The sequence below is a fragment of the Pithys albifrons genome, chromosome 12 (assembly GCF_047495875.1).
Source record: "Pithys albifrons albifrons isolate INPA30051 chromosome 12, PitAlb_v1, whole genome shotgun sequence".
Lineage (NCBI taxonomy): Eukaryota > Metazoa > Chordata > Aves > Passeriformes > Thamnophilidae > Pithys > Pithys albifrons.
The window spans coordinates 3437379-3462831 of NC_092469.1; the positions used below are offsets into that span (position 1 = coordinate 3437379).

General features: G+C 42.2%; 1 protein-coding gene across 1 annotated transcript in view; it reads left to right on the top strand.

Moving 5' to 3' along the window:
• PEPD (peptidase D) overlaps window positions 1-25453 on the top strand; it is a 153042-nt gene that overhangs the window by 84245 nt on the left and 43344 nt on the right. Inside the window, exons 10-11 of the mRNA XM_071567681.1 lie at window positions 4811-4879; window positions 11468-11545. Coding sequence (XP_071423782.1) covers window positions 4811-4879; window positions 11468-11545 — 147 coding nt within the window. The remainder of the gene's footprint in view (window positions 1-4810; window positions 4880-11467; window positions 11546-25453) is intronic.

Below are 25453 nucleotides of genomic sequence, written 5' to 3' on the forward strand. Positions count from 1 at the left end.
TGTAATTGCTGTTCTTACCAGTTTTGTAAGATATAGGTCAAAACGCTCATTTGGATTTTTATTTATTTTATTTTTGATCTAGAAGTGTCTTAGTTTCAGAACTGAATAGCTGAGAAATGCAAAATGTTGTTTTCTTATAAATATTTGTTGTAACTCAAGAAGAGCTGATGGCAAGAATTAAAATTAGAGATTATTTGTGTACTTCTTAGGGGAAATAAAAATGACACTGCTGAGTGTGTAGGAATATGTTGTATTCTAGTGATGAGGGAGACCTGAAAATAAGCAAAAAGTGTGCGAGTAATCGTTACAGATTGTTCTATCCCTCCTGCTCTGAGTGCCTTTATTCTGCAAGTTCACTTAAGTTAGGAAAACTGGTGACATCAAACTACCTTATTTGATGCAATTTACATTCATAGCACACACCTGATTGTACCTGTCAGTGTGCATTGGATGGCATTAGAAACTGGACAAAAGATGATCAAGAGACATGAGCATTGTTGCCAGAATGGTCTTGATAATTTGACAGAAAGGCTGTTTTTACTTTAGTGGCTTTTTAGGCTGTTTTGAACTTCTTGAGGGTTTTTAAGCAGTCTGGGATTTTGTTTGGATGTATGGAGTGCTCCATAAGGTCTGAAACATAGTGAGTATGTACTTGTTCTGTGCTTTCTAAGGATGAATCACAGAATCATAGAATGGATTGGGTTGGAACAGACCTCCGAGATCATCAAGTCCACCCCTTGGTCCAACTCCAGTCCATTTACCAGATGATGGCACTCAGTGCCTCGTCCATTATTTCTGAAAGGGATCTTTCCTTCTCTCAAGTCCCTGTCCCAGTGAGGCAGTCAAGACTCAGAGCAGTGGGGATAACACTGTCTTGTGCCTTGGCACATTTATTTGCGTGGCCAAGGCAAGTGCACTCACATCATCTTTACTGGAGCTGATGGTGGCTAAGTCTTGCCTTTATTAAGTTAATGGAAAAAAGAGTGAGGTTTTTATAACTACCTGATTTTCCACGTATTGTCCGTCAAAGAAAGTGAAGTTTTTGGCAAAAAGAAAAAGCACCAAACCCAGAATGTACCTCTGCATTACAGCAGCAACACACAGGTTGTGTCAAAAGCAGTGCAAAGCCAGTGCCAGCACTAGCAAAGCTGTCTGCATTTAAAGGGAACACCTGACAGCCAGTACACCAGGGGCTGATCTGTAGACACCACCCAGGCCCCGTGTGCATGGTGAGTAATACACACACCCTCCAGAGAAAACACAACAGGGAGCTTTGAAACCTGTGGAAAAGGAGGAGAGAAAGAGGTGCTTCACTTCTGTGTCTGTGCTGGTTGCATTAAAGCTCATGGCAAAGCATCCAGCACCCACATAAACCTGACTGAATACACTTGCCCTCCAATCAGAAAGACCAGGCCGAGTTCATGGTGCAATCTTTGCAGTGTATGTGGAGAAATAGATTAAATTATATTCCAGCCAACTATTTCGGGTGTTATACTTTTGTGTTGCAGCTTTGGATAAAGATTCTTACAGAATGTGGATGGTGAAATCCTGGTGTTATAAACGACCAACCAAATAGTCAATCATTCAGTATAAAGGGTAGTTTAATTTTGCAAGTAATGAAAGTTACAGAGTAAACAGCTCAGCTCTGGGTGCTCTGGGAGTCTCTGCTCCATCAGTGACACCCATTCGAGCTCGCAGGCTCCTCTTTTATACAGTTAAAGCAGGTTTATTTCCAACCAGTTCCAATAAATTATTTTCTTCTTGCTTCACTTTGAGATCCTTTCATTTGCTTCTGCCTGTTGCTTCTCTTGGGGCTGGGTTCTTCTTTGGTGTGATTCTTAACTTAAAATTTAACTAGAGACAATCTTGTTAGTTAAGTCTTATCTGTTGTCTTGAGGTACTTCTTCCTTATCTTGATCGTGTTTACTTCTCTATTGTATTTAGGTATTTTTGGATTATCTTTGGTCTGCACTGTATTTATTTTACTTCAAAAGGCTGCTTAGTTATTAACTTTAGTTCTTTTTCTACTTTTATACATTATTTGATAAGTTCATAGACATTTTGTTGCTAAATCTTTACTGCATCAAGCTACACATAATGTCTCATTATGTTCTTGACACGAATTAAATCTATATTTATCACACTGGTGTGATGAAATGTAGTGGCAAAATCTCCATTCATTTCCATGGAATGAGGATTTTAACTACAAGATGCTGGCACCTTCTCTAATTCAATATATGCACTTTCCAGCTTTGAAAAGCCAGCATTTGCCATGAAAGGGATACCCAATCCTTCCCTTATCTTTTCCATGTTGTACAAGGGTGTTGGCTGTTTCTGATGGAAATGGTGGACCTTTTTTTTCAGCTGCATGAACGTGTTTGTAATGAGTCATACCCCAAAAAAGTAAATTCAGAAAGTGATGTGAGTAGTTTCACCAGCAGAAAACTCATCACTGGCAACATTGTACTGTCGTCAGCTCAGTCCCATAATAGCCACTTTTTTCTTACTCCTCAAAGGAAGTCCATAATGTTTGATGAAACAATCAGGTTTCTTTTTTAGAAAACAGAAACAAAGTTCAGGCAACAGCTGGGTTATACGAAGCATATCTTAATTTATTTGTTGCTTTTTACTGCTAATCAGGGAGTGCTGCACAAGGTGAATACTATTACTCAGCTGCACAGTTTCATATTAATTGCAACCATGAATATGTGATCAGTTGTCATATGGAAAAATAAACTCTGCTAGCCTGCATCACTGATGATGGAAAGATGTTTACAGCCTTCATTATTTCATTTTTAAAGCTCTTTAGAAGGTTACTGAAAGTTGCTGGTTTGAGGACATAGTTTATTCAATCATTTAAGTTGAAGGGTCTATAAAATACTCTAAAAATTGATTTCTATAGTGTAACTATACCTATATAACAGTATAATTCTTGTGCACCGTGTTTGTGCACAGTGTCATGTCTTACAGAGCAGACCTTGCCTGCAAGCAAATGCTTCCATACAAAATGTCCATTTTTGTGAGAAAATGTCTGTGACAGAACAAATGACAGTTTAGGTGATAAATTTTATTAGCTCCATTTAGTGATAACTTTGCTGTGCTCTCACCGTGTCAGAATTTGTCCTTCTGTGGCATTTGGCCTGCTCTTTGCCATTATTCCTTTCTGGGGCAAAACAAACTTACTGTTTTCTGCCTTGTAAACCACAGCATTTTGAGCAGAAAAGAGATCCTGTAAAAAGCGTCTCCCTACCACGTCTCTAAATGGCTGCTTTTCTTTCTTATGTGATTAATTTGTATGTTTTGTTTTGTCTCTCTTCAAATACTGTCATTTTGTGTAATTTTGAAATTCAGTTTAGATTTACAAGCATGTATTGTCTTTAATATCCTTTGAATTTGAACTGTGTTCTGTGGATTGCAGAAGGACAAAATCACAGCATCTCAATTCTTTCAATAGCACCATTATCACTGTGTTAATGAAATGATTTCAGTATTACAAGAAATGAGGTTTTGAAATTCATTCAGTATTATTAAAGGGAATTGGATTGTAACTAGAGCATATTTCAGAAAGAATAAAAGGATCCATGATATACATGCTTAGCTCTTAGAGCACCTAATCCTGTATTAATTGTGCTTTGGGCACATCTACCCTCACGTGAAGGGGAATTTGACAGTGAAGATGAAAATGTTTGAGTGCTTTTTGAGGCCAAACAGCTCCTCCAGCAGGATGGCAATGCAAGAGGCAATGAATGTGGGAGAGCAGGGGCTGCTCTCCCCTGCCTTCCCTGTCCCTCACACACACAAAATCAAACAGTCCTCTGTGTTTGTTCTGTTCTTCATGGCCTGCAGGAGACCTGGCCCAATGTTACCAGTTGTCTCCTTGCTGTTGGGGTTGTCTGTGTTGATTCTTTCCCCCCTCTGCAGACAGGGGAAGATCATAGAGATGTTTAAGCACCACAGTCTGAAATTGAGTACTCTTATGTTTCCTCTGTGTCTGTTGTGCTACAGGCAAGAAAACATGAGACCATCCATTCTAGCAGGGATTGTGACACTGGTGGAAAGTACCTGGGTTTACAAACTGGCAAAGCTCAGCTGGCTTGTCTGGGGAGGACTTGTGGTCCAGACCCTTCACCAGCCTCATTGCCCTTCTTAGGAAATAGTCAGATGCAAATCAGACTTCAGGAATATTTAGTTCAGCTTTCAGCAGAAGGTACCTGTGAGGTGATAAAACTGAGAGGGCTTCTGCTGGAATTATTTTGAAGAGCTTTTCCCTGGCTGGCAAGTTCCTTCCCCTGTGAGGTGCAGGTTGGACTTCACTTTTCCTGAATCTACATGCCATGGAGTGAAAGCAGCAGGATTGAAAATAAGAATCACAAGTGAGATTGTGTACCTGAAATACAGCAAGAAGCTTTTTTTTCAGTTCCATTTAAGAGGGCTTGGCCAGCTTCGGCATTTGAACTGTTACCATCCTGTTTGTTCTGTGGTCAGATGAACTCTTTTCCAGCAGTAATTCCCTTTTCTGCAGTGAGTTGTTAAGGAAAGCAGTTGCCATTTGGGGTTACTGAGCTGCACTTGAGCCCCTGTTCTCTGGGGCAGAGTTGCTTAATGGCTCTGTGGCAGTGGCTGCTGCTCTGCAGGACTCTGAGCTGCACCTGGGGGAATGTCAGCGTCAGTGAGCAGAAACGGGCACGGAGCCTCGCTGGGGAACTGGGGATTCACACCAGCACAGCTGTGCTCAAACAGGACTTGCTTTTTTGCCTGCCTTGTGGTGGTTTTGCATGAGTCATTAATTGCCCCCTTTGTTTCTCCGCAGCCTGTTCCAGCACTACTGCTACGCCCGCGGTGGGATGCGCCACACCTCCTACACCTGCATCTGCGGCAGGTGAGTGGTACCCCCAGCTGGGCATCTCATGGGCACTTCCCACGGGGTATTTTTAAAATTGTTCCTGTTGGGCATGTGATGTGTTTGCAAGTGCCACCAGAGTGAGTTCTGACCTGTTTCCACTGGAAAAGCCTAAAGAAATGACTTGGAATAGATTCCAAAATAGACCCCTGTCTCCTAAAGAAATGACTTGGAATAGATTCTGCTGCACTCAAGAGATTCCCCAGTGACTGCTGCTGCTGCTGCCAAGATCATGTTTATGCTCACATCTGTGCTGCAATTGGCTTTTTTATTAAATGGTGTTATGAAGAAGGGCTTTAGAGCTATTCTCTGTTGCTCAAAAATACTTTCTTTGAAATACACCTGAAGTATTTAATATGATTCTCAAAATTCTTTGTCTCAAAGGTTAGGATGCAATTAAAATAATCTCTTTAGAATTCGGAAATTTTTTGATTTCTCTGTTTCCTTCTAGTGTTGAATGTTATTGTATTTAGGAAAGTATTATAAAAGTTCTCCCTGCAGTGGTAGAAAAGCACAAGAGAACAGTGTAGGGTACATGCTGAAGAACAGCTGTGTGCTCTGTGCACAGATTAATCTTGATTGGTGGAATTAATCTAATCAGAGATACATGACAGTTAAATGAGACATGTGTGTTGTTAAATGTGTTCCACTTGTCATTCTGCTGCTACTAAGAAACATTTGCCCTACACTGAAGTCACATACACTCAGAAAAGATAATTTTTATGTTAATGACAATAATGACAATAATTGCTGTGGAGGTAATAAGGACAATTAGCACCTTCACTTCTTTCTGCTGTTTACTCAATTGCTTATTTGTAAATGCAGTTTTCCAATTTATATGCAAAATTCCAGTAGGAGCATGGGCAGTCTTATGGCAAATTGTGTATTTAAATTGTCTGAAAAGTTTCCTGGTAAGTACCATCATGTAACATGAGAATTAACATCCCATTGAACTGAGGCTCACAAACCTGACATTCCCTTACAGTGGATCAGAACCTGTGCTGCAGGATCTGGTTTGGGTGCTCTGTGGTCAAAGCCTACACTTTGCTAAACCTCTAGAAATGTCTCAAGTGTGCTTGTGTAGTAGGTCCCTGTGACCCACACAAACAGACTGACTCTCCACGGGACTCAGAGATTCAGGACTTGCATTACAGGACTCAGGGAACCCAGGAGGGGAAAAGCTCCAGGAGTCATTCGGAAGTGGGTGATGATGACAGGACCTTCCTGGGTGTTCTGTCCCACCACACTGAAGGGGCTCACCAGGGCATGGGATGGTGTTAGAGCTGCCTCTGAACTACTGGAGGAGCTAAAACAGGATGGAATGCAAGATCCAAACAGTGTTGTGACTCCATTGGAGCTGGGAGCTGGCATTGCATCCTTCCACTGGAATTCAAAGTGCAGACAAACTTGATTTAAAAAAAATTAGTTACATGGGATAGAATATGAAGACCTTTGTCTGTAAATTGCTGTGTTCTGACTATGAGTGATGAAGTAAGAATGAATAATATTAGCAGTTTTAAGCTGGGTCCTAATAAATGAATGGATTCAATTAGCATAATAATGGCAAAAATAATAAACATTTGTTATTACCATGAAAATGTCATGCATTGTAAACATTTCACTTAACTACATTTACAACTAAAAATAGCTTTTGCAATCAGGATTTTTGAATAGTTATGTTTTACTCTATTCATGCTGTGTTTTATATTTTCCTGAACACTTAAAACTGGCATATTTTAACAGGAGCTTTCCTTTTTAGATTACTGGCCTGATAATAATTTTCATAGAAGAGAATCATCTTTTCCATAGACATTTGTTATTCAGATTTCAAAAAAGATACTCACTAAGCTGGAAATCAAGAGTAATCAATACAATATTTGAGTACAGAAATAAATCAGCTGTCACATGATGAACACATGCATTTGTTGCTGTCCCTGTCCAGTGCTGAGGAGATGGTAAATGAACATTTGGTGGGACCAAATATAGTTTATGCATCCATTATTATTATCAGAATGATAGCACACATAGATTAGCATTACAGGGCATCACCAGAGAGGTTAGTCCTGTAGTTAGTGATACTTTCCCACACTGTCAGCTCGGGAGTGGTTTGAAGCACAGACATCACTCAAGTGCAATAAAGGAGAATGGTGGCATTTGATAAGAACACTTGGATGTATTTAGCACTTATCTACAAAGTGTTGACTTCCAGATAGTGTTCGAATGCTCATGAATTATTCATTGGTCTCTTAGTGTACCAAGTAACCACTTTTACAAATGGGGACACAGTGGATTCCCAGTGTGTCCTGGTGGCACTGTGGTGGATGGTGTTCTCTGGGAACCAGAGACGGCAGCTGGAGTTGGAGGGAGGTGGAGACATCGGTGTCTCTGCAACCACCACAGAACCCATGGCCTGCTGCTACTTGTTACTGTGGCGTCTTAGACTACAGATCTTCTTGGCAGATGTCTCTGGACTGATGGCAGCTCTCATCAGGTGATACCAGTGATTAGAAAAAACATTGTGCAGTAAAATGCCTTCCTCTATCTGAGGATTGCCATAAGTGAAGCTTTTTAGGTAAGATTAGGATACTTACTGAATCCCTTTTCCAGTACAGCTTTGTAAGATTTGATATCTTAGATGGAAAAGTGGATGGAAGGGTTAGTGCTTCCTTCTGTGATGATTTAAATAATGATGGAAATAGTTTGCTGTTTTAGTTAATGGTCTGTTGGGTTTTATTTAGATGTTTGTAATGCAGAGCTAATAGCTGCACTTTTTGTAATGCTTGATGCTCAGCATAGTCCAGTTCTTAAAATATTGCTGACATTCTTCCTCTTTCTTCTAATAATTTGTTTTCAGGGTGCTTTCTGATCTAAAATGTATCTTGGGGGTTTGTTTTCCTTTGCTAGTAATGGGAATCTCTTCCTGCACTTTGCATTCTCAGTGGTGTTAATTTGCAGCTTTTACGCCGCTTCATGCAATTCTTTCTGTAACAAACATCTCTTTGGCATCAGTCAGAGACAAATTATTAAGGGAATAAAAACTGATAGAGAAACCTCTTGGAGGGTTTTCCAGGTGGGCTGCCTGAAGGCAGGCACTGCCACCCCTGCCAGTTTGCTGACCAGTGATCTTCACCTCCCCACAGCACTTCATCTTAATCCCCAACTTGGCACTCTAATGCCAGACCTTTCAACTGCTGCTTCTTGGGAAAGCAATAAATCCTTTTACAGGAAGGCTCCTTTGCTTTGCCAGTGGCTGGGGGTTTTGTTTAAATTGTTTTGAAGCCACCTTGAAAGTCCTACCGAATCAATGTGAACAATTTCTGACCAGCTGTAGCATTTACCTTGTGGGTACACATCACTTGTGTGGCTCTGCTCCCAAAGCACCTTCCTGCCTTTGTCTGGGGATAACGATAAAGGCACATCCTGTGGGGGAGATTAGACATGCAGCTCTTGGCAGGAACCAGCTGTAGGTGTTTCCATACTGGTGTTTTAGTTTGGGTCAGCAGTGCATTTCTGAAGCATCCTCAGCTGCAGGGCCTGCTCAGAGCCAGGGACCAGTCCCATAGAGCATGTGCTGGATTTGTTTTGGGTTAAAAACAGCTGGGAGAGCTTCCAGGAGCAGGTCTGCTGTGCCTTGGTTGCTGATGGGTGTTGAGCCCAGGGGACCTGCCCAAAACCAGTCCCAAGGGCGCAGAGCTCCTCACTCCAATCCCTCCAAACAGCCAGAAACCCTGAAATGCATTTCATGGTGTGCATGTCTGGTCTTCAGCACCAACTGTGCTTGCCGTGCTCTGATCCCGTGTGTGTGACAGAGCCAAGATGTGCCTGACAGATAGGGAGCCTCAAATGCCAGGAAAGATTGTGGCTGCTTAACACTTCACCAGTGGTGCTGAGAAGCAGATTTTTCATGCCTCTCCCGTCACAGTTGGTGCTGAACCGTGCAGGAATGTTTTGTAAACTAAACCCTTTATGTTAAAATGTGCTAAAGAAATCCCTCATCTTTGTACTTGCAGTGTCTTTTGTTGAAAGCATTTGTGCAGTCCTCAAATTTGAGTCTATGACTTATTTATGCACTGGAATGGTGTATGACACTGAGGGTGCCAACATATGATGATAAGCAAACAAGCCATCTGCAAATACATTAGCATGGAGTCATACCCTTAAGCTGCATGATAATTTTTTAAAAGTTGATCATAAATATATGCATGTGCTGTTTGCTTCTCCTACTTTAGCCCCGTTTTTGGAGGGAGATCAGGAATAGTATCTGCAGCTAAAGTCCTCAGTGTGTGTGTGAGCATGTGTGTGCATGGCAGCTGTTGGTGGGTGTGAATTATTTTTTGTATTTTCCCTTAAACACCAAGCACGTGAGTTCCCAAGCAGTGTCATGCATAGCACCAAGGTCATTCCAGTTGCTTCCAGGCACCACCCTCCCAAATTCTTAGCCCTCCACCTGAGAAACTTCTTCAGGTAGGAAATGCTGCTGCTCCTCCTGCTGTGCTGACAGTGCAAGGCAGAGGAGGGAGCAGAGTGCCCTGCTGTCCCTTGTTTGTGAGAGCTGACAGCTGAGGCTGGCACAGGGTTCCCACTGTGCGCATTCCCTGGCACAGAAGGCCCTTTTCTTTCGATCGTTCTCCATTGCCCTATTACAGATTTTTTCTTCAGATATAGCAAACTGATTTTGAGAGTGTCCCAGTGTGGGAAACTATTCTGACAGTGCCCAGGAGACAGGACACCTCGGAAGGAAGCTCATGTCTGTCTTTATCTTGGATACAAGTTTTATGGGGCTGTTTTTAGCTCTCTGCACAACAGCAGAGGTTCCCAAGTCCAGTGTTCAGGAAGGGAAAAGCATCCAGCCAGCTGTGAAACTGTATTCAAGCCATTGGACCAGCATCACAAAATTAATTTGTTGCAACCTTAATTCTGTGAGGGTTTTTAACTCTTGATTTAATAATGTTAATTTTTCCCTTAGGAGTGCGTATAATTTTAAGAAGCACACTTTGTATCAGAAAATCATTCCCATTATTCTGAAATATCACCCTTCAATGCCTTATTTCATAGTGGCTGTTACATGCTAAAAAACACTTAATAATAAATACTTATTGTTTTCAAAATATCAATGTAGAATTATTCAGGTTGTAAAAGACCTCTGAGATCATCAAGTCCAAGCATTAAAGGCAACACTGCCCAGTCCACCACTAAACCATGTCCCCAAGTGCCACATCTGTGTGTCTTTTTAAATACTTCCAGGGACATGAAGTATTTAGATAGAGAGCCTGCAGAAACTTTCTACTCCATAATCATTGTTTATGGAGCTACTGTATCTGAATGACTGGTGATCTCTTAAATACCCAATTAATCACCAGTACTTAATGTATCTTGAAGGTACCCTCTGTTGGGATACAGTGCATGGTTACTGTTTTTGTAATTGCACATATCAGCAATCTAATATGAGAAGTTTGTCAGATGTCACATTTACTCCAGGTACCACAAAAGATTCTTTGAAATTGAGCCTCAGATTCCTGTCACCTCAGATGTGAAGCTGTTCTGCCATCACAGCCTGAAAGAATCAGATTTGAGGAGAGTGACCAGGTTTTGATGAAAGCTGAGGTACAGACTGGCAATTCAGCTGGAGGGCTCAGAGAGATGCCACAGTAACCCTGTCTCCAACACATGTGTTTTTGGATGTGATACAATTCTTCCAGCTTTTTAAAGAGAAAAAGTAAGAGCATCAATCTGAGGAGAACAGTAAAAGAAAAATAGGAAGAGCTCGAGATCTTTATCAGCCTTTTAACTGATATTTTATAGACCCCAGGGGGAATATCAGTAGACAAGAGAGGATGCCAAGGCCAAATGTAGGTCACCAAGTGGATCACGGAGCTTCAGAACAACAGAACAGGGGTCCATCCTTCTCTGGAGCTGTTTTATTCCTGCGAATCAGCAGTTCACTCTGAAAGTTTTGCAGGAGTAAAAATCTTTTCTCTGTAGTGTGGTTTTTTAGTAAGAGGTAAGTAAAGAGTGACAGTTTTCTGCTGCTGCCATTGAGTGCTGTGAAGCTCCCTGGGCAGCATTGCAGGGCATCCTCTGCAGCAGAGACCACCCTTAGCCTTGCCAGAGGGAACTGGAGCTGATTCCTTGGACAGCTCAATTTTTCCAGTCCCGGTGATTCCTAGAATGTTCCAAACACGACAGATTTTACTCCAGTGGAAGTTTGTTTGATGCCCTCAGACTACTTAACCTCAAAGAGGGAAAAGTAATTAAAAGAAAACCGAGGAGGTGATAAAAGGGTGAAAGTGGAAAAATTACTTGTGCATAATTCTTTCCTTTACACTGTCATGGTCATGGGGGATATTCATATGAACTGTGCCAAGTTCCTTCTGCAGAATGGTCCTGTTTTGCACCTATCCCACCCTCATCTCTGCTGCCCCACACTGGGGCAGGGCCTGGGGCAACTCTCACAGGCTGCCTCCTGTATGAATATGTTGATGTTTACAATGTTCTTCTCATGTGTGAATGTGTGTGTTCATGTTTCTTCTTCCACTAATTGTGCTGCATTTTCTTTTTGCCTGTCAGTGGGGACAACTCGTCTGTTCTGCACTACGGCCATGCTGGAGCCCCAAATGATAAGACTATTGAAGATGGAGACTTGTGGTAGGTAAAGGGGTTGGGTTTGTTTGATATTTTTGTTTCATACTGCTCTTTCCATGCAGGAACTGTATGTACTCTAGGAGCTAGTTAGTAAAATCATGTGTGCATAATGATCAAAGTCTAAATCTTTAAAATAGAATTTAACATTACGTGCCAGAATAATCTGGTTTCTTTCAAAAGTCCTGTGTGCCTGCACTGAAAGTGAGAAGGAGATACTGTTTTCAACCATTTCAGGGACAGAGGCACGTAGAATTTAGTTTAAGAAATGACTGTGTTCTAAGTACAGGGACAGCTGCAAAATCTGGCATCTGAGTTTGCTCTTGAAGCTCAGATCCAAACCTCAGCTCTGATGGTGGGTTGGAGGTTCACGAGTATTGGCTGCTTTTAGAGAACTGCATCAAAGTGCAGTATGGATTAGATCTTGCAAATGCTTCTGTGCACCCAGACACCCTGACATGAAGGTAAACATTAGGATATGTGAAGAGACCAAACTCATCTCAGTCCAGGTTAGGGCAGGACCTTCTAGTTCCGTGTTGTGCCAAAAATTTCTGTGGAAGATTTTACTTAGAGTTCAGTCTTGCCATAATACAGCTGACTATATCATGATTTTTTCTCTACTTGCCTTACATGTCTATAACTCCCTGAAGGGAAGTTCTGGCCAGGTGGGGGTTGGTCTCTTCTCCCAGGCACTCAGCAACAGGACAAGGGGGCACGATGGGCTCAAGCTCTGCCAGGGGAAATTCAGGTTGGAGATCAGAAAAAAAATTCTTTGCAGAGAGAGTGCTCAGGCATTGGAATGGGCTGCCCAGAGAGGGGGTGGATTCCCCATCCCTGGAGGTTTTTCAGCTGAGCTTGGCCGTGGCACTGAGTGCCATGATCTGGTAAAGGGACTGGAGTTGGACCAAGGGTTGGACTTGATGATCTCAGAGGTCTTTTCCAACCCAATCCATTCTATGATTCTATGTCCATGTGCTTTGCAGAATCACTGCAGGTAAAAGAGGGTGACTGAAAGCACCAAATGCATTGCCAGAAATTGAAAGATAAACCTGTCTGTGTGGTGTGAAACAAGCAGATTATAACTTTTGTGTTTCACCTCCAAAGACATGGGTCAAAATTCCTGCAGTTATAAAAATGCAGAACTAGTTTTGGAGGAGTTAATCTTTGATGTTCAGTGGAGGATTTGTACTGGATTACCTTTATAACACGTGCAAAAAGGGTGTAGGTTTGTATTTTCACAGTGGAATGTGAAGGTGGAAAAAAAGCAAATTAGTTTTATCATCGATAAGCTCAAACCTATTATGAAAAACAAATTGAATCTCAGAAGTTTAAAAATATGCCTTGTTGCCTAATGTTCCAGGTACATCTGCAGGTGCTGTGAAGTGAACTGGTGGAATTACAGATAGGTAGTTTCTTGATAATGCTGTAAAAACTTTTAAAAAAGCTTCTGGTACAATAGTTGATGTATTGTCTTCATCTGTGGTTAATAGCTTACTAAACCCATCAAATACTAATGTTAATTTGTTGCAGGGTTTATGATCACGTTGTGTTTGGGTAGCTAATATACTGTGGGGTTTCTTTCATCAGGCAGTACACACCAACATGATACTGGATCTGCTGTGCCATTCAACTGAATTTTAACAAAGGTGTGTGGCCTACAGGAAATCTCAGCATGTGTTACTGAGAGGAGATATGCCACAGTGCATGGTGATATCCTGTGTTTGAAATGAAGGCCTTTAAATGGTGGGGGAGACCTCAGGGTGAAGGATATATGTGGGAACTTCTACATACAGTCTCTGAGGGCAGTTTGGTGGATGGCTGTAATCCTCCCTAAACCACGACACCACATACAAGACTCCTCACAAACTCTTGTTTCCTGCAGTATTGGCAAAATCTTTAATACACGTTTTGGTTTTCTCAGCCTCAGATATCTGAATGTCAGGAAAGCATCATCTACACTGATCACTTGAGCATTTCACCCACTTTGTAACCATCTCAACAAAGAGAACAAGGTTTGATATAGTTTGAAATAACCTCTTGCTTAAATGGTCCAGTTGCATCTTGGATGAGATGAAGTTTGTCAGGTGTAGATTAGTGGTAGCAAAATGTGCCTGAGCCTGGGCTTCAGTCTGCCCCTGCTTTCCCCCTGGCTGATGCACAGCCAGACTCTGCTCCACACTCTTTCCTTAGGATTGTTCTCAACCAAGAATAAAAAAGTAATAAGAAACAGCAATTTAATTTCTGTAAAGACAATTTAAAAACACACTTACTTTTCACAATTAAAAATAGTGTTTCAGAAAAATATCTGGAGGTGGTGTGCACTGTCATCACCCAAATAATGTGAGTGCATTCAGTGTGTGCTTTTCCAGCTGTCTGATGGGGTGGAGCTGGGGGGGTGTGTGTCAGCAGTCCTATAGTTGGCTTTCAATTAAGCTTTTTAATAGCTACGGGGAGCCCTCTGTTGGATGATCTTAGGAAGCCCTGAACACAGGGAGAAAACTGGCTTTACTTTTGGTGGAAAAAAGGTAGAAGGGTTTTAAGGGTTATTTCTGTTTCTGCCAGTATTTTGGCATAAATTTAATTTAGTGATTCATATACTTGTATGAAATGGAGGTGGGAGATTGGGTACTTGGTATGATTTTTATTAAATTATTCAGTGGAATTTCATGTCTTTTCCTTAACATTATTTAGTAGATATGAATAACATTCATGAGTTTTGCAGAAATATGCTGCTCATGTATTTTATGTACAAAGCAGTGCAGTGTCAGTCATTAAATAAGTCAACAAAGCACCTGAATATTAGAAAACATACATTTGGAAGATTGATGCTTTACTTCTGTGAGATGCTTGAGTGCATGCATTGTTTGCTCTTTTAAAAATACAAGTTACAAGGATTTGGTTGTATCAAAAGAAGATCATAGGCCAAAATATTTGTGCTATTGCACTTTTTATATCTTTTCCTAAGGTTGTTATTCTAACTTCTTCAAAAGCTGTGGCAGTTTTAGAACAGCCTGGTTTTATTATGTTCTTTTTTACAATTAACCTATATCAAATGGGTTTATTGCTTCTGCAAGAAGCTGGTATGGAATTGCTTCTGTGATATTGCATCATAATCCACACTTTTTATAGGTACAGCTTCTGTACTAAAAGATCCCAGTGCAAAACAAGGACTATCAAGAGAATTTCTGACAGTTCTTGTTAATGCAGACTGTCTTGCTAAGCAGGGCTGTCATTTTCAGTCTATTAAATATTAAAATAGCTAACTAACACAAGCACTGTGATTGACATAGAAAGAAATCAATGTTTCTGGGGAAGGTTAGGGATTCAATAGATACACGCATTTAGCTGGTATGGATATTAAAAATAAATATTGCAGTAACAGCAAGTCATTGTTTTATATAAAAGATTCATGTGCTGTGACATCTCTGTGGTGAACATTTAAATTGTATGATCCACATGCTCCAAAACAAACACTTTTCCCAAGCCAGGGGAAGGTCAGGAAGGTCATGCAGATAAAGGTGCAGGCTGACCTTCCCTGGAATCACCATTCTGGGCACTCAGCCCTTTCATTCAGTATTAACTTTAAATAAAAGCTTCTGCTTGGAATGTTGCAAATCACAGCCTGCAGTGATGATGTACAGCCAGGCTACTGCACAAATACGGATTTTCTTGTCATCTTAAGGCTGTGCCAGCCTGGATTGAAAGTGAGCCCTGGACACAGGTATTGCATTGCTAACTATGCCAAGACACCTGCTCTTTCTGTACTGAGGCTGGAACTGCATTTGCTAATGGGGAAAAAAGTGGAGGCATGAGCAAAAGTACTTGTAGTTTGCAATTTCCCACCCTGTACACAAGAGGCCTCCAGCATTTTGGATAAACAGAGGTCTTTCAAAGTTTGGAGAGGAGTAGAATGAAATTAAAAGTTGCTACTCAGGAAGACAAAACCCCCAATAAATTAAAGGAGTAGAGATCTGGCTCCCTGCTATGCACAAATCGAGAGAAATGGGGCTCTTGCTCATTGAATGGCTCATTCCTCCTGGGCAAGTGTCTCATGAGCTGTCCTTGTGCAGCTGGTGTGCTTTTGGTCACCCTGTGGAAGGATGTTGGTTCAATGGTTAGACAGCCCTTGTGGGAGATGGAAACCTGGTTCCAGCTCTTGGCTGAGCTCTTACTGGCTGGAAGTTATGACTTGAATGACTTGACCCTGGGAAACAGCATCCAGAACAATTTCAGTCAGTCAGTGTGCTTCTGTGAGAGACATTGGTCTCAACAAATCAGCATCTGCTGCTGAAAGCTGCCTTAGAAATAAAGGAAGCAAAGGATCCTCCCTTCTGCCTGCTGCCCCTGCCCTGGCAGTGCTGCAGTGGGGAGTCACCCCTGGCTGGGGACAGAGGGGAAGGGAGAAGGCTGAACATCAAAGCAGTGAGGAGCAGAGCAAGCCTGGTGCAAGGCAAACATCTTCCCACCTTTGTGGTCTGATGCTTTGTTCTGGGAACCATGCGAGGTGCCAACCTGAAGTGTGTATTTTACGTTTTTCTTTTTGAGAAGGTACTGAAATGGTAGTGTATTGCATTTGATGTGCAGCCTGGCGGTTGGTGCAGCCTGCCTTGCTGGGTTGCTGGCATTGCTGTGTGCCAGAGGCACGTCAGGGGTTGATTGTTCTGTTGTGGTTGATCAGCAGGGCTCCTGCCATGTCTGGCAAATAGAAAAGGCTTCTATGATCCTAAAATAAAGATTGATTCTTCATGATGAGGCTCACGCTCAAATAATAGCAACGTGGGACAATCAGCCTGACCTGAGGTGTAACTGAAATAGATATGGCTGTTTTACCTGAGCTGGTTCTCTGCAGGTGTCACGAGTTGCAGGTCGTGGTCCTTTTATGACATCTGACAAATGTATCTCAGTGAAAATTCAGTACTTCGTAAGCAACTTTTATTGGCAGGTTCACTGACCTTCAAGCACTTAATGACATTTTGAGAGGTTAGTTGGTCCATTTGGCTTTGCAAAATAATGAAAAGAAGTGTCTGTTCTGCTGAATAGACAGCATTTTTAACTCAGCATTTTTAATGTTTTTCAGTACCCTCCCAGGCCCCAGTGTTAGTGAGCAGTGGCCCCTGAGGCTGTGCTGGGGCTGCTCTGCACACCCCCAGGAGGTTGGGCACTGGTGCATTCAGCACTGGCTGTGGGCAGGGGGTGCTGGTCCTCCCTGCAGCCAGGGCCACAGTGCAGGTTATTGAGAGGGCTTGGGGGAAAGTGTAAAAAAAGGGAGTGCAGCATCAACTGCTTGTGAAGTGCAGCAGACCTCAGAGAGATACCATTAACCTTGTATTCACAGTGGGACTATCTATTATTTATAAAATACAAGTGACTTTTAAAGTTTAAATGGAAGCAGATTGGGCCATCAGATGATGTCTTTTATTTTATTTGACTGTTTCTTTTAACACTCTCATAATTACTTATTGATCACCTATTTCATTGAAATAATTTATTGATTTCAGTGAAAGTGTTGGGCAGAGTGCAGTATCCCTGGTGAAACAGAATGTCTCCCATTGCAAAAGCTCCCTGCTGTTTGCATGAAATGCCATCACTGCTGTGGGTGACAGTAAAACAAGTAAAAAATGTCTTTGTTGCATGCAGGTACCAGAATTTAAGCACTGGGAAAGTTTTGTTAGCATCACAAAACCAAACATTTGTCATAAAAAGCACAATGTTAACGTAATGTTAAATTATTTAAATGTGTCTTGGGTGTATCAACAATATCTGTTATTTCCTTAGTCAAATGGCAGAGCTGGGGACATGGAAAGCTGTCTGGTATTGCAAAAAGAACAGAATAGTTTCACTCTGAGACGTATTCCTGTTTCTATTTCTTTCCTTAATATCCCAGTGCAAAGTTAAGGCATTGGAATAATCCTGACAGCAGGGGGCACTAAAGTAAGAGCTCTCTGGAAGGAGGTGAGGTTTGTCCCAAGTTTTCATGTTGGTAACATGCTGTTCTTGCCAGAGCACAGACAGGCTCCTCCTGGGAGCACTGCCTTCACCTGTGTCCATTTTGCTCAAGGTGTGTCAAACTCGGGCTTGTTTCCTTCCATTTGGCATTTGTGTGTAGCCTAATATTTTCATTATTAGTAGTAATAGTAATATTAGGGTAGTAAATAGTAATATCACTACTTCTGATGCTCTCAAAAGATCTTGTTGACCTTCTAGTGCTCCTTGTCTTGTCGTTCCAGAGGCTTTGGTCATCACAGGCATTTTTTCTGGGCTCCATGTACAGGTAGTTGTGAAAGGTTGTTGTGGATGAAGCAGAGAGGGAAAATGCTCAGTGTGTGGGGCTTTTTATTTTTAAAGACTTAAAAGACACAAAGGACAGTTTTCAGGCTTCCTGGAGCAGCTGGTCACTCCAAGGTGTGTGAAAAAGGGGAGGTTTAGGTTGGATCTCAGCAAAAGGCTCTTTCCCCAGAGGGTGGTGGGCACTGACCAGGCTCCCCAGGGCAGTGGGCACAGCCCCAAGGCTGCCAGAGCTCAGGAGTGTTGGGATGAGCCTCTCAGGGACAGGGTGGGACTGTTGGGGTGTCTGTGCAGGAACTGGAATGGATGATCCTTGTGGGTCCCTTCCAACTCAGAATATGATGTGATGAATATTGCAAAACAAAGTTGCCTTTTGCAAAGACTGGTTGGATTCAATTGTTCATGGTTATTCAGAAGGCTAAGCCTTCTCTTGGCTAAAATAGAAGTTACTTTGCTAATTTTGCTTCTTTGATCTCAAAGCATAATGTACAGTGTTCTGTAATCAAAAGATTTGTCACTTTCTGTATTAAGCTCTGTGTAATTATCTTTTATATATACACAGACTATGCATGTGCAGGATACATACTGATTTAAGCTATATCAGCATGTTTATCTTAATGTTATACAGTGTTATTTGTAGGAAATGCCTATTCTCTTTTTTGCAGGAAAGGTAAGTGTATAATATAAAAGGCCTTTCTGTGAGTACTGAGTGACTATCATTGGATTTCAGGAAAATTTTGAAAGATTTTCAATAAGTCAACTAAAAGATTTAGGTGAGCTTGAAAATGGTATATTACAGAAGCTGATCAAAGTTTGCTATGACTCCTTTCCAAACTCTTTTTTGAAATTCTCCCTGTATTTTACCAAGCTTTATGATACTAATGCCAACCTGTAACCAAAATTCATTTGTCCAGGTGGGGGCAATGTTGCATTTAAAAAGCAGGAGCTCACCCATCTTTTTCCATCAGATAATAGAAGTCCTCCCCTTTCTACCCCAAGTGGAAAATGTTGTATTTATTACTTCTTGAAAGCACTGCTCTTAAGATCTCAGGATGTTAATGTGTCAGGTGTAAATGCTCCACTATTTTATGTGGGTGAGCCTACTATTTTCATTTGGCCTTGTGCATTTTTATGCATTTTAAAGTTCAGTGCTGTAATAATATGCAAAAATTATGGTTAGCTTTAACTTTTCAGTCTGCAGTTTTGAAACAACTTGTTGTTAGCAATGGTTTTGTTTCTAATAATAATACAAAGTACATGGCTACTACTTACTGGTTGATTGCAAAATCAACTGGCTATCCATTTCTGAAATAATTCCTTGGGCTTGATTCCTCTGGTTTGATTAGTATTTACTATTTTCATCAAGTGTAGTATTTTTCATTTCATTGGACCTATAGACTATATTAATTTTATGCTAATCTAGAAAAATGGTTTTGATTAAAAATAGAGAAATATATTTACTAGAATTAACAATAATTTTGCTCTAATTGAATGTGTTCTGTTAGTACTGATTAATTCAGGCTGTGAAGTTACCTGCTGTCAGAAATGTGTAAGGCTTTTAACTAAAGCAGAGGTCAGTAAGTATTAATAGTGTGCTTGCTGTGACAAATTTTAGCCTTCCTTTAAGTGCTGTGTTATAGTCTGCCTCTTAATTTTATGCTGGCTATTTGTGAAATGTCTTTTTAGTTGTCACCTGTGAGGTTTATCAGTCATAGTTTTAGCTTTGCATTCCCAGTGTAGTCTGAAAAAACCTGGCTGCTGTTGGATGGATTTGACTGGAGTGTCCACCTCTTCAAGGAAAACAAGCAGAATAAAGCCTTGTTTCTTTTTTTAATACTTGGTAATTTAATATGGGTCACTTATAAATGCTGTTTAGTGTAATCCACTTTTTATGGTGGTCTTTAATACACACAGGCAGAGTGATTTTTTCATACATGAATCTTGATGGCTATTGCTAGTCTTGGATGGATTTCAGTAGCAAAACCTTTCTCATTGGTGTGGGAACTCAATTGTGTAGGTCAGAATACAACTTTTCAGGGAGTCTGCCTGGCTTTTAAACCCCTGTGTGGCTCAGAGGGAAGGCACAGTTAGTCCCCAACAATTTTGTGTCCCCCCCTGAACCAAACATGATTCCCAGTCCTTGTGTTCAGGGCAGTGCTGGGTCTTGTGTCTGTTCAGGGAACCACTGGTTACCCTTGGGAGAGGCCCAGTCTGGCAGAGCTCAGCAGGAGTCCCTCTGCTGTGGTTCTGCTCCACATCTGGGCTGAGGCTTTAGCTCTTTAAGGCAAGAGTGTTTGTACCCTCTGACCTGAGGTGCTGCCATGAGGAGTGGGTGCCCCTTCTGAAGAGGAAAGAAATATTCCTACTGGCAAAATAGCACACTCAGCTGGGGAATGGGCAGCCTCCCTTTCTGAAATACTGGTTGCTGCCTTCATTGCTGTGCACTTGGCTTGGACATGTGGATGTGTCCATGGAAAGGCCAACAACTGTCTTGTCAGGGGGTTTTCATTCAGTTGTCAACTTCTGTATTCTGAGACTCCATTTGAGGTTGCTTGAACAATCACCAAAAAAACCATTGTCTAAAAAAACTAAATGAACCTGTGCCATTGGACACTGGCTCACTGTGTGTCTTGGAAAGAAATTGGGAGTATTTGGGTTTTCCTTGCATAGACACGTGTGTGAGTTTGCACATACACACACAAGAAAACCTGACAGTATTTACAGTAAAAATGATTAAGTAAGTTCTGACACTTCACCTCCTGTGATCTCTGATGGTTGTTTGTCAAGGCAACACAGGTCAGTGTCCAAAAACAACTACTGAAAGCTAAGGCTCATAATTCCAAGTGTCAGCACCAAGAATAGTGGCCTATATTAGAAACAGCAAACTTTTACAATTCCCTTTCAGGAGGTACCTTCCACTTCCCAGTAGACACCTAGAAATGGGCTGACTTAGTTAGCTGCAGAATTTTTCATAACTTGCAAATGTAGCTGTGTTGTTCTTACCCTCTGCTGGTATCACACATTGTGGAGAGGAGCTAATGAGCTTTGCTGTCATCACTCTGATTGGGAAGTACTCAGCTGCCAATACAGGTTTCTCCTTGCATGCTCCCTTCTCTTCCCTGCAGCTCTGACATCCCTGCTCTTTGTTTGAGCAAGTCAGCTCAGCCATGAATGCCCCAGACACTGCCTTTCCAGCGGGGAGTCTCCTACGGGGTGGAAACTGGCCAGAACTTGGGGTTTGCTGCCATCTCTGTTGACTTTTCAGCAAAGAATTGTCTCTGCTAAAGAGAGTACTGTTGCTTATTAAATATGCCAGTTAAAAATAGATAATAATAATCATGATGGTAAAGAGAGGAAAAAAATCATCCATCCAGCAAAAAGACAAGTCAAACAGGTAACCCTTTAGGCAGAACCTCACCTGTGCCCATTCCTGCTCTCTGCTGCCCTGTCAGTGAGGGTCTGGCAGAGGTTGCTTAGGCAGTTCTGACACTTGGCCTTTGGCATCATGAGGAGTCCCCATTGCTCTGGCCTCCTTCTCCCAGCCCAAGAGTACTGGCTCAGGTCTTTATTCTTGTGCAGGACCTCTGTGTCAGAGACAGCCCTCTGCTTAGCAGAAACACAGAGAAGGCACTCAGGGGTGAATTTAGCTGTGAACAAGCCAATCAGAAGGTTTTTCAGCTCTTTGCTCTGGGCAAACGACATTTTTAAGAAGGTATTAATGCAAACTGCAGGGGGGTGGAAGAGGGCTTATGTTTGATCATGGAAATTGGTTTATTTAGTGCAGAAACTTAAGGATCTTGTCATAGATTTCTTCCAGAGATAAATGCTGTAAGCAAGGGACTCCTCCTTAACCTGTGTATGAAAATAGCACATAAAATCTTCCCAAGTACGTGGGTGTTTACTGAACCAGCTCTTACATGCAGCTTGTTTGGTGGATTCAGTGAGACTGAGATTTCATATCCTGTGGGAGAAATGGATCTGATGGTCTTCGGCTTGGCACAGATCGCTGTGAGAGAGGACACTGCCGTGCACTGCTGGAGCAGCAGAGCAGAGGCTCAGCTCCCACCACCACTCTGCTTCTGTGAGCAGTGTTTCTGTCGGTGGCAGTGAGAGGAAACCCTGGGCATGCAGGGCACAAACTCCTGGTGAGGCTTTTTTCTTTGGCTGCTTTTTTTTTTTTGTCATCCCTTTTTAATCCAGCCAGCTCAAACTTTTGTGTCTTCTTGCTACAGCCACTGAAGTGCCTGTAGTTGGAATTGTAGAGGCACAGGCATGCAATCCTCTCTCCTTCAAAGTTCAGTGTAGAGACATTTATTTATTTTTGTCACCCTCTTTCTATCTAAGCAAAGCTTAGTGACATATCTTGTCATCTTCTGTGAGAGGAGTTTGAGACAAGCCTCCCATTATCTTTGAGATAGTTTGAGAAAACCTGAAGTGAGACAGTGCTATAAAAAGAGGCAAAGATAGGAAAGTCATGGAGAAGGCAGACAAGATGAAAAGACATGGCTGGGGACAGAAAACAAATGAGAGGTCATGTGGTTATGTAAATCAAAGTTAGATGGAGAGTAGTCATGTATTCATTTTGTGTCTCTGTGGCTGCATTACCTGTATGGCTGCAGGCTCTTCTTCTGAACAGGAGGCTGAAACAAAAACTTGACAATTTCTTGTGAATACCCAGAATCCCATTTCCTCCACAAAAAGTATTCTCTAGCATTTTTTTAAGGTTCTTCTTGACCCAAGGAGTGCTGACGACAAAAAGCTGGTATTAAATCAGTGAGCCAGGCCTGGCTTCAAGACAGCCAGTGCAAGCTCCCTGTGTGCCATGGCAGATGGAAGATGGTCACAGCTGGGCTTCTCTTGAAAAAACCCTTCTTGAGCGTGGTAGGACTATGTACTGTCTCAATTCCTGCTGGGGTTTGCAATGTTATCTTACTCAGTGCTGCTTTTTTAATTGATAACCCTTGGCTAGTCAGGATGCATGAAAAAGTGAGTGTCACTTAACTCTGCATTTTCTTCTTTGTGATATCATTTACAGTAATTCATTCCTGTGCTGTGCTATTAAACCACCCTATTTCCCAATCACTTGGCGTGTCTCCAAAATGTATCTCACATAAATGCTGATACCTAGTTCCCTTAAGCTTGAAATTGCCTTGAAGTGTTTAACCAACCAAATGGTTGGATTCTGTTGGTATGTGAGGATTTAATTGCTGCGTGAGGTGTAAAGCACAGAGCGCTCTCTGTGAACTCAGAGCAGAGAATGCTGAGCTCACACGGAATAAATCTCCAGCTGGGCATCACTTGCTTTTACTGCAAGAAGAGGAGGAAAATGTCAAATCTACCTTTCTTCCTGCTGTCCTGGGACTGGGCTGGCATCAGTTCTGTGTGGCTGCTCATAGGTAGGTAAGTTGGTTAATGATGGCTCAGAACCCTAATGCCTCAGTAGGTGTTGCTGAGTAAAGTGCATCACTATTCACACCTGTTTAGCCCGAGGTGCAAAGAGGGCACGGTAAGATACAGTGATAGCAGTTTTCTCACTGCTAGTCTTGCAAACCCACCCAGGGGAAGGGAAGATTTTGTCCTGGGAACAGAAGCTGGAAGGACGTGGGCTGCAGGGAGGTGATGCTCAGTCCAGGTGCCAGGGTGTGTTGCACCAGGAGATCCACCTGGGTTTCACCCCAGTCAGTGCTCTGCTGCATTAACAGTGCAGAACAATAACTGTTTTATAACTATTGTGGGGAGATCTAGTTCTGATGTACAGACCAAGCAGATCTGTGGAGCAGGGAAGTGACAGGTTTATGTATTAGCTAGTGGGAGTAACTGTAGGCTTCCCAAGAAATGCCTGCAAAAGCTTGTCTTTGGGTTGGGTTGGTGGTTGGATCATAACAATTCATGCACATGGCTCAGATATCCCAAATAAAGTATCGCTTCCCATTGTGATATTGGCCATAATTTGCTTCATTGCCTGGCAGTTTCAAATTATTTGACAATAAAAGTGTCAGCAAGCCTATAAAACTAAAACACATGCTTAGAGGAAGATGAGGCTTTATTTTTAAAAAATGCTATACAGTGACTTTATGAAGGAAAGAACCATGACTCTTTATAGTCCAGTGTTCAAATCTAAAGTGTTACGCAAAGTGTTTCATGATGCTTCACAGTCAGAGGTTAAGAAAGCTAAAATCAGTATCAAAATAAATTTTATTTTTCTTGGCTTGAAAGCCAAAAATGTAACTATAAATTTGCATTTTGTGGTGCCAATATTCTGTGGAAGTAACACAGCCATGTCTTACTCATCCGTTTTGTTGCAGAGGGACAGGAGGGGAAAGGAGCTTTTGCTCATCATGTCATGTAGTGTTTCAGTTCCAGTTTTGACTTACAAGCCTGTATTCACTTTAAAATTGACAGGACCTGAAATATTTCCTGCAACTCCCCTCCTGGGTCCCTGAACTGAACCCCAGTGGAGTGGTGGGTGGAAGGGCTGCTGCCAGGGGCACTGGGACCTGCTGGGGAGGGGCTGAGCAGCTCCTGCAAGGAGGGGCATGGCCAGCCAAGCCTTCTGCACGTGGCACACCTTCCTCCTCCTTTGGGACTGTGGTACTGTTTTATGTACAAAATGATTTAAAGCTGTGGTTTCAGATTTTTCCCTGTGCAAGGAATTAAATGCTCGTAGTAATTTTTGAAGATGACTTGTAAAATAGGCAAAAGGCAGCTTGTTTTTTGATGCTCTTGGCTAAGGTTGTATTACTGGTACATACACAAGGCATTCTGTCAGTAGAGCAGTTGACAGGCTATCTGATTTTTCTTATAGTTTGCATTGTTCAGTTTTAGTTAGCAATGTTTACAGTATTTTGCAATATGTTTTGGAGGAAAGATTGTGTGTATACACAGAACTGAGGCCTTGGTTAGGAGAGAGGGCTATGCCCGTATTTCCAAGAAGTTTGGGCTATTTTTGCTGTGCATCGTTTACTTGTGGTATAGCTTCATAAAAGTTCTAGAAAACAAATTGAAACACTAACATGGAATTTTTAGAGGGTGCCCAGATCTTTTGACTTTTAAATCTGCTTTGTGCATCATGCTCTTTTCACCCTGAAATGAAGGCAGAGAGGATTTTGTTGCTTTTTCTCCCCACAAAATGCCATAAAGCAAGATTGCCAAGAAGGCCAATGGGATCCTGGCCTGGATCCAAACTAGCGTGGCCAGCAGGCCCAGGGCAGTGACCCTTCCCCTGGACTCTGCCTTGGGGAGGCCACACCTTGAGTGTTGTGTTCAGTTCTGGGCCCCTCAGTTGAGGAAAGAGCTCGAGGGGCTGGAGCGGGGCCAGAGAAGAGCAACGAGGCTGGAGAAGGGACTGGAGCACAAGTGCTGTGGGGAGAGGCTGAGGGAGCTGGGGGTGTTCAGCCTGGAGAAGAGGAGGCTCAGAGGTGACCTCAGCACTGTCTGGAACTGCCTGAAGGGAAGTTCTGGCCAGGTGGGGGTTGGTCTCTTCTCCCAGGCACTCAGCAATAGGACAAGGGGGCACGATGGGCTCAAGCTCTGCCAGGGGAAATTCAAGTTGGAGAGCAGAAAAAACTTCTTTGCAGAGGGAGTGCTCAGGCATTGGAATGGGCTGCCCAGAGAGGGGGTGGATTCCCC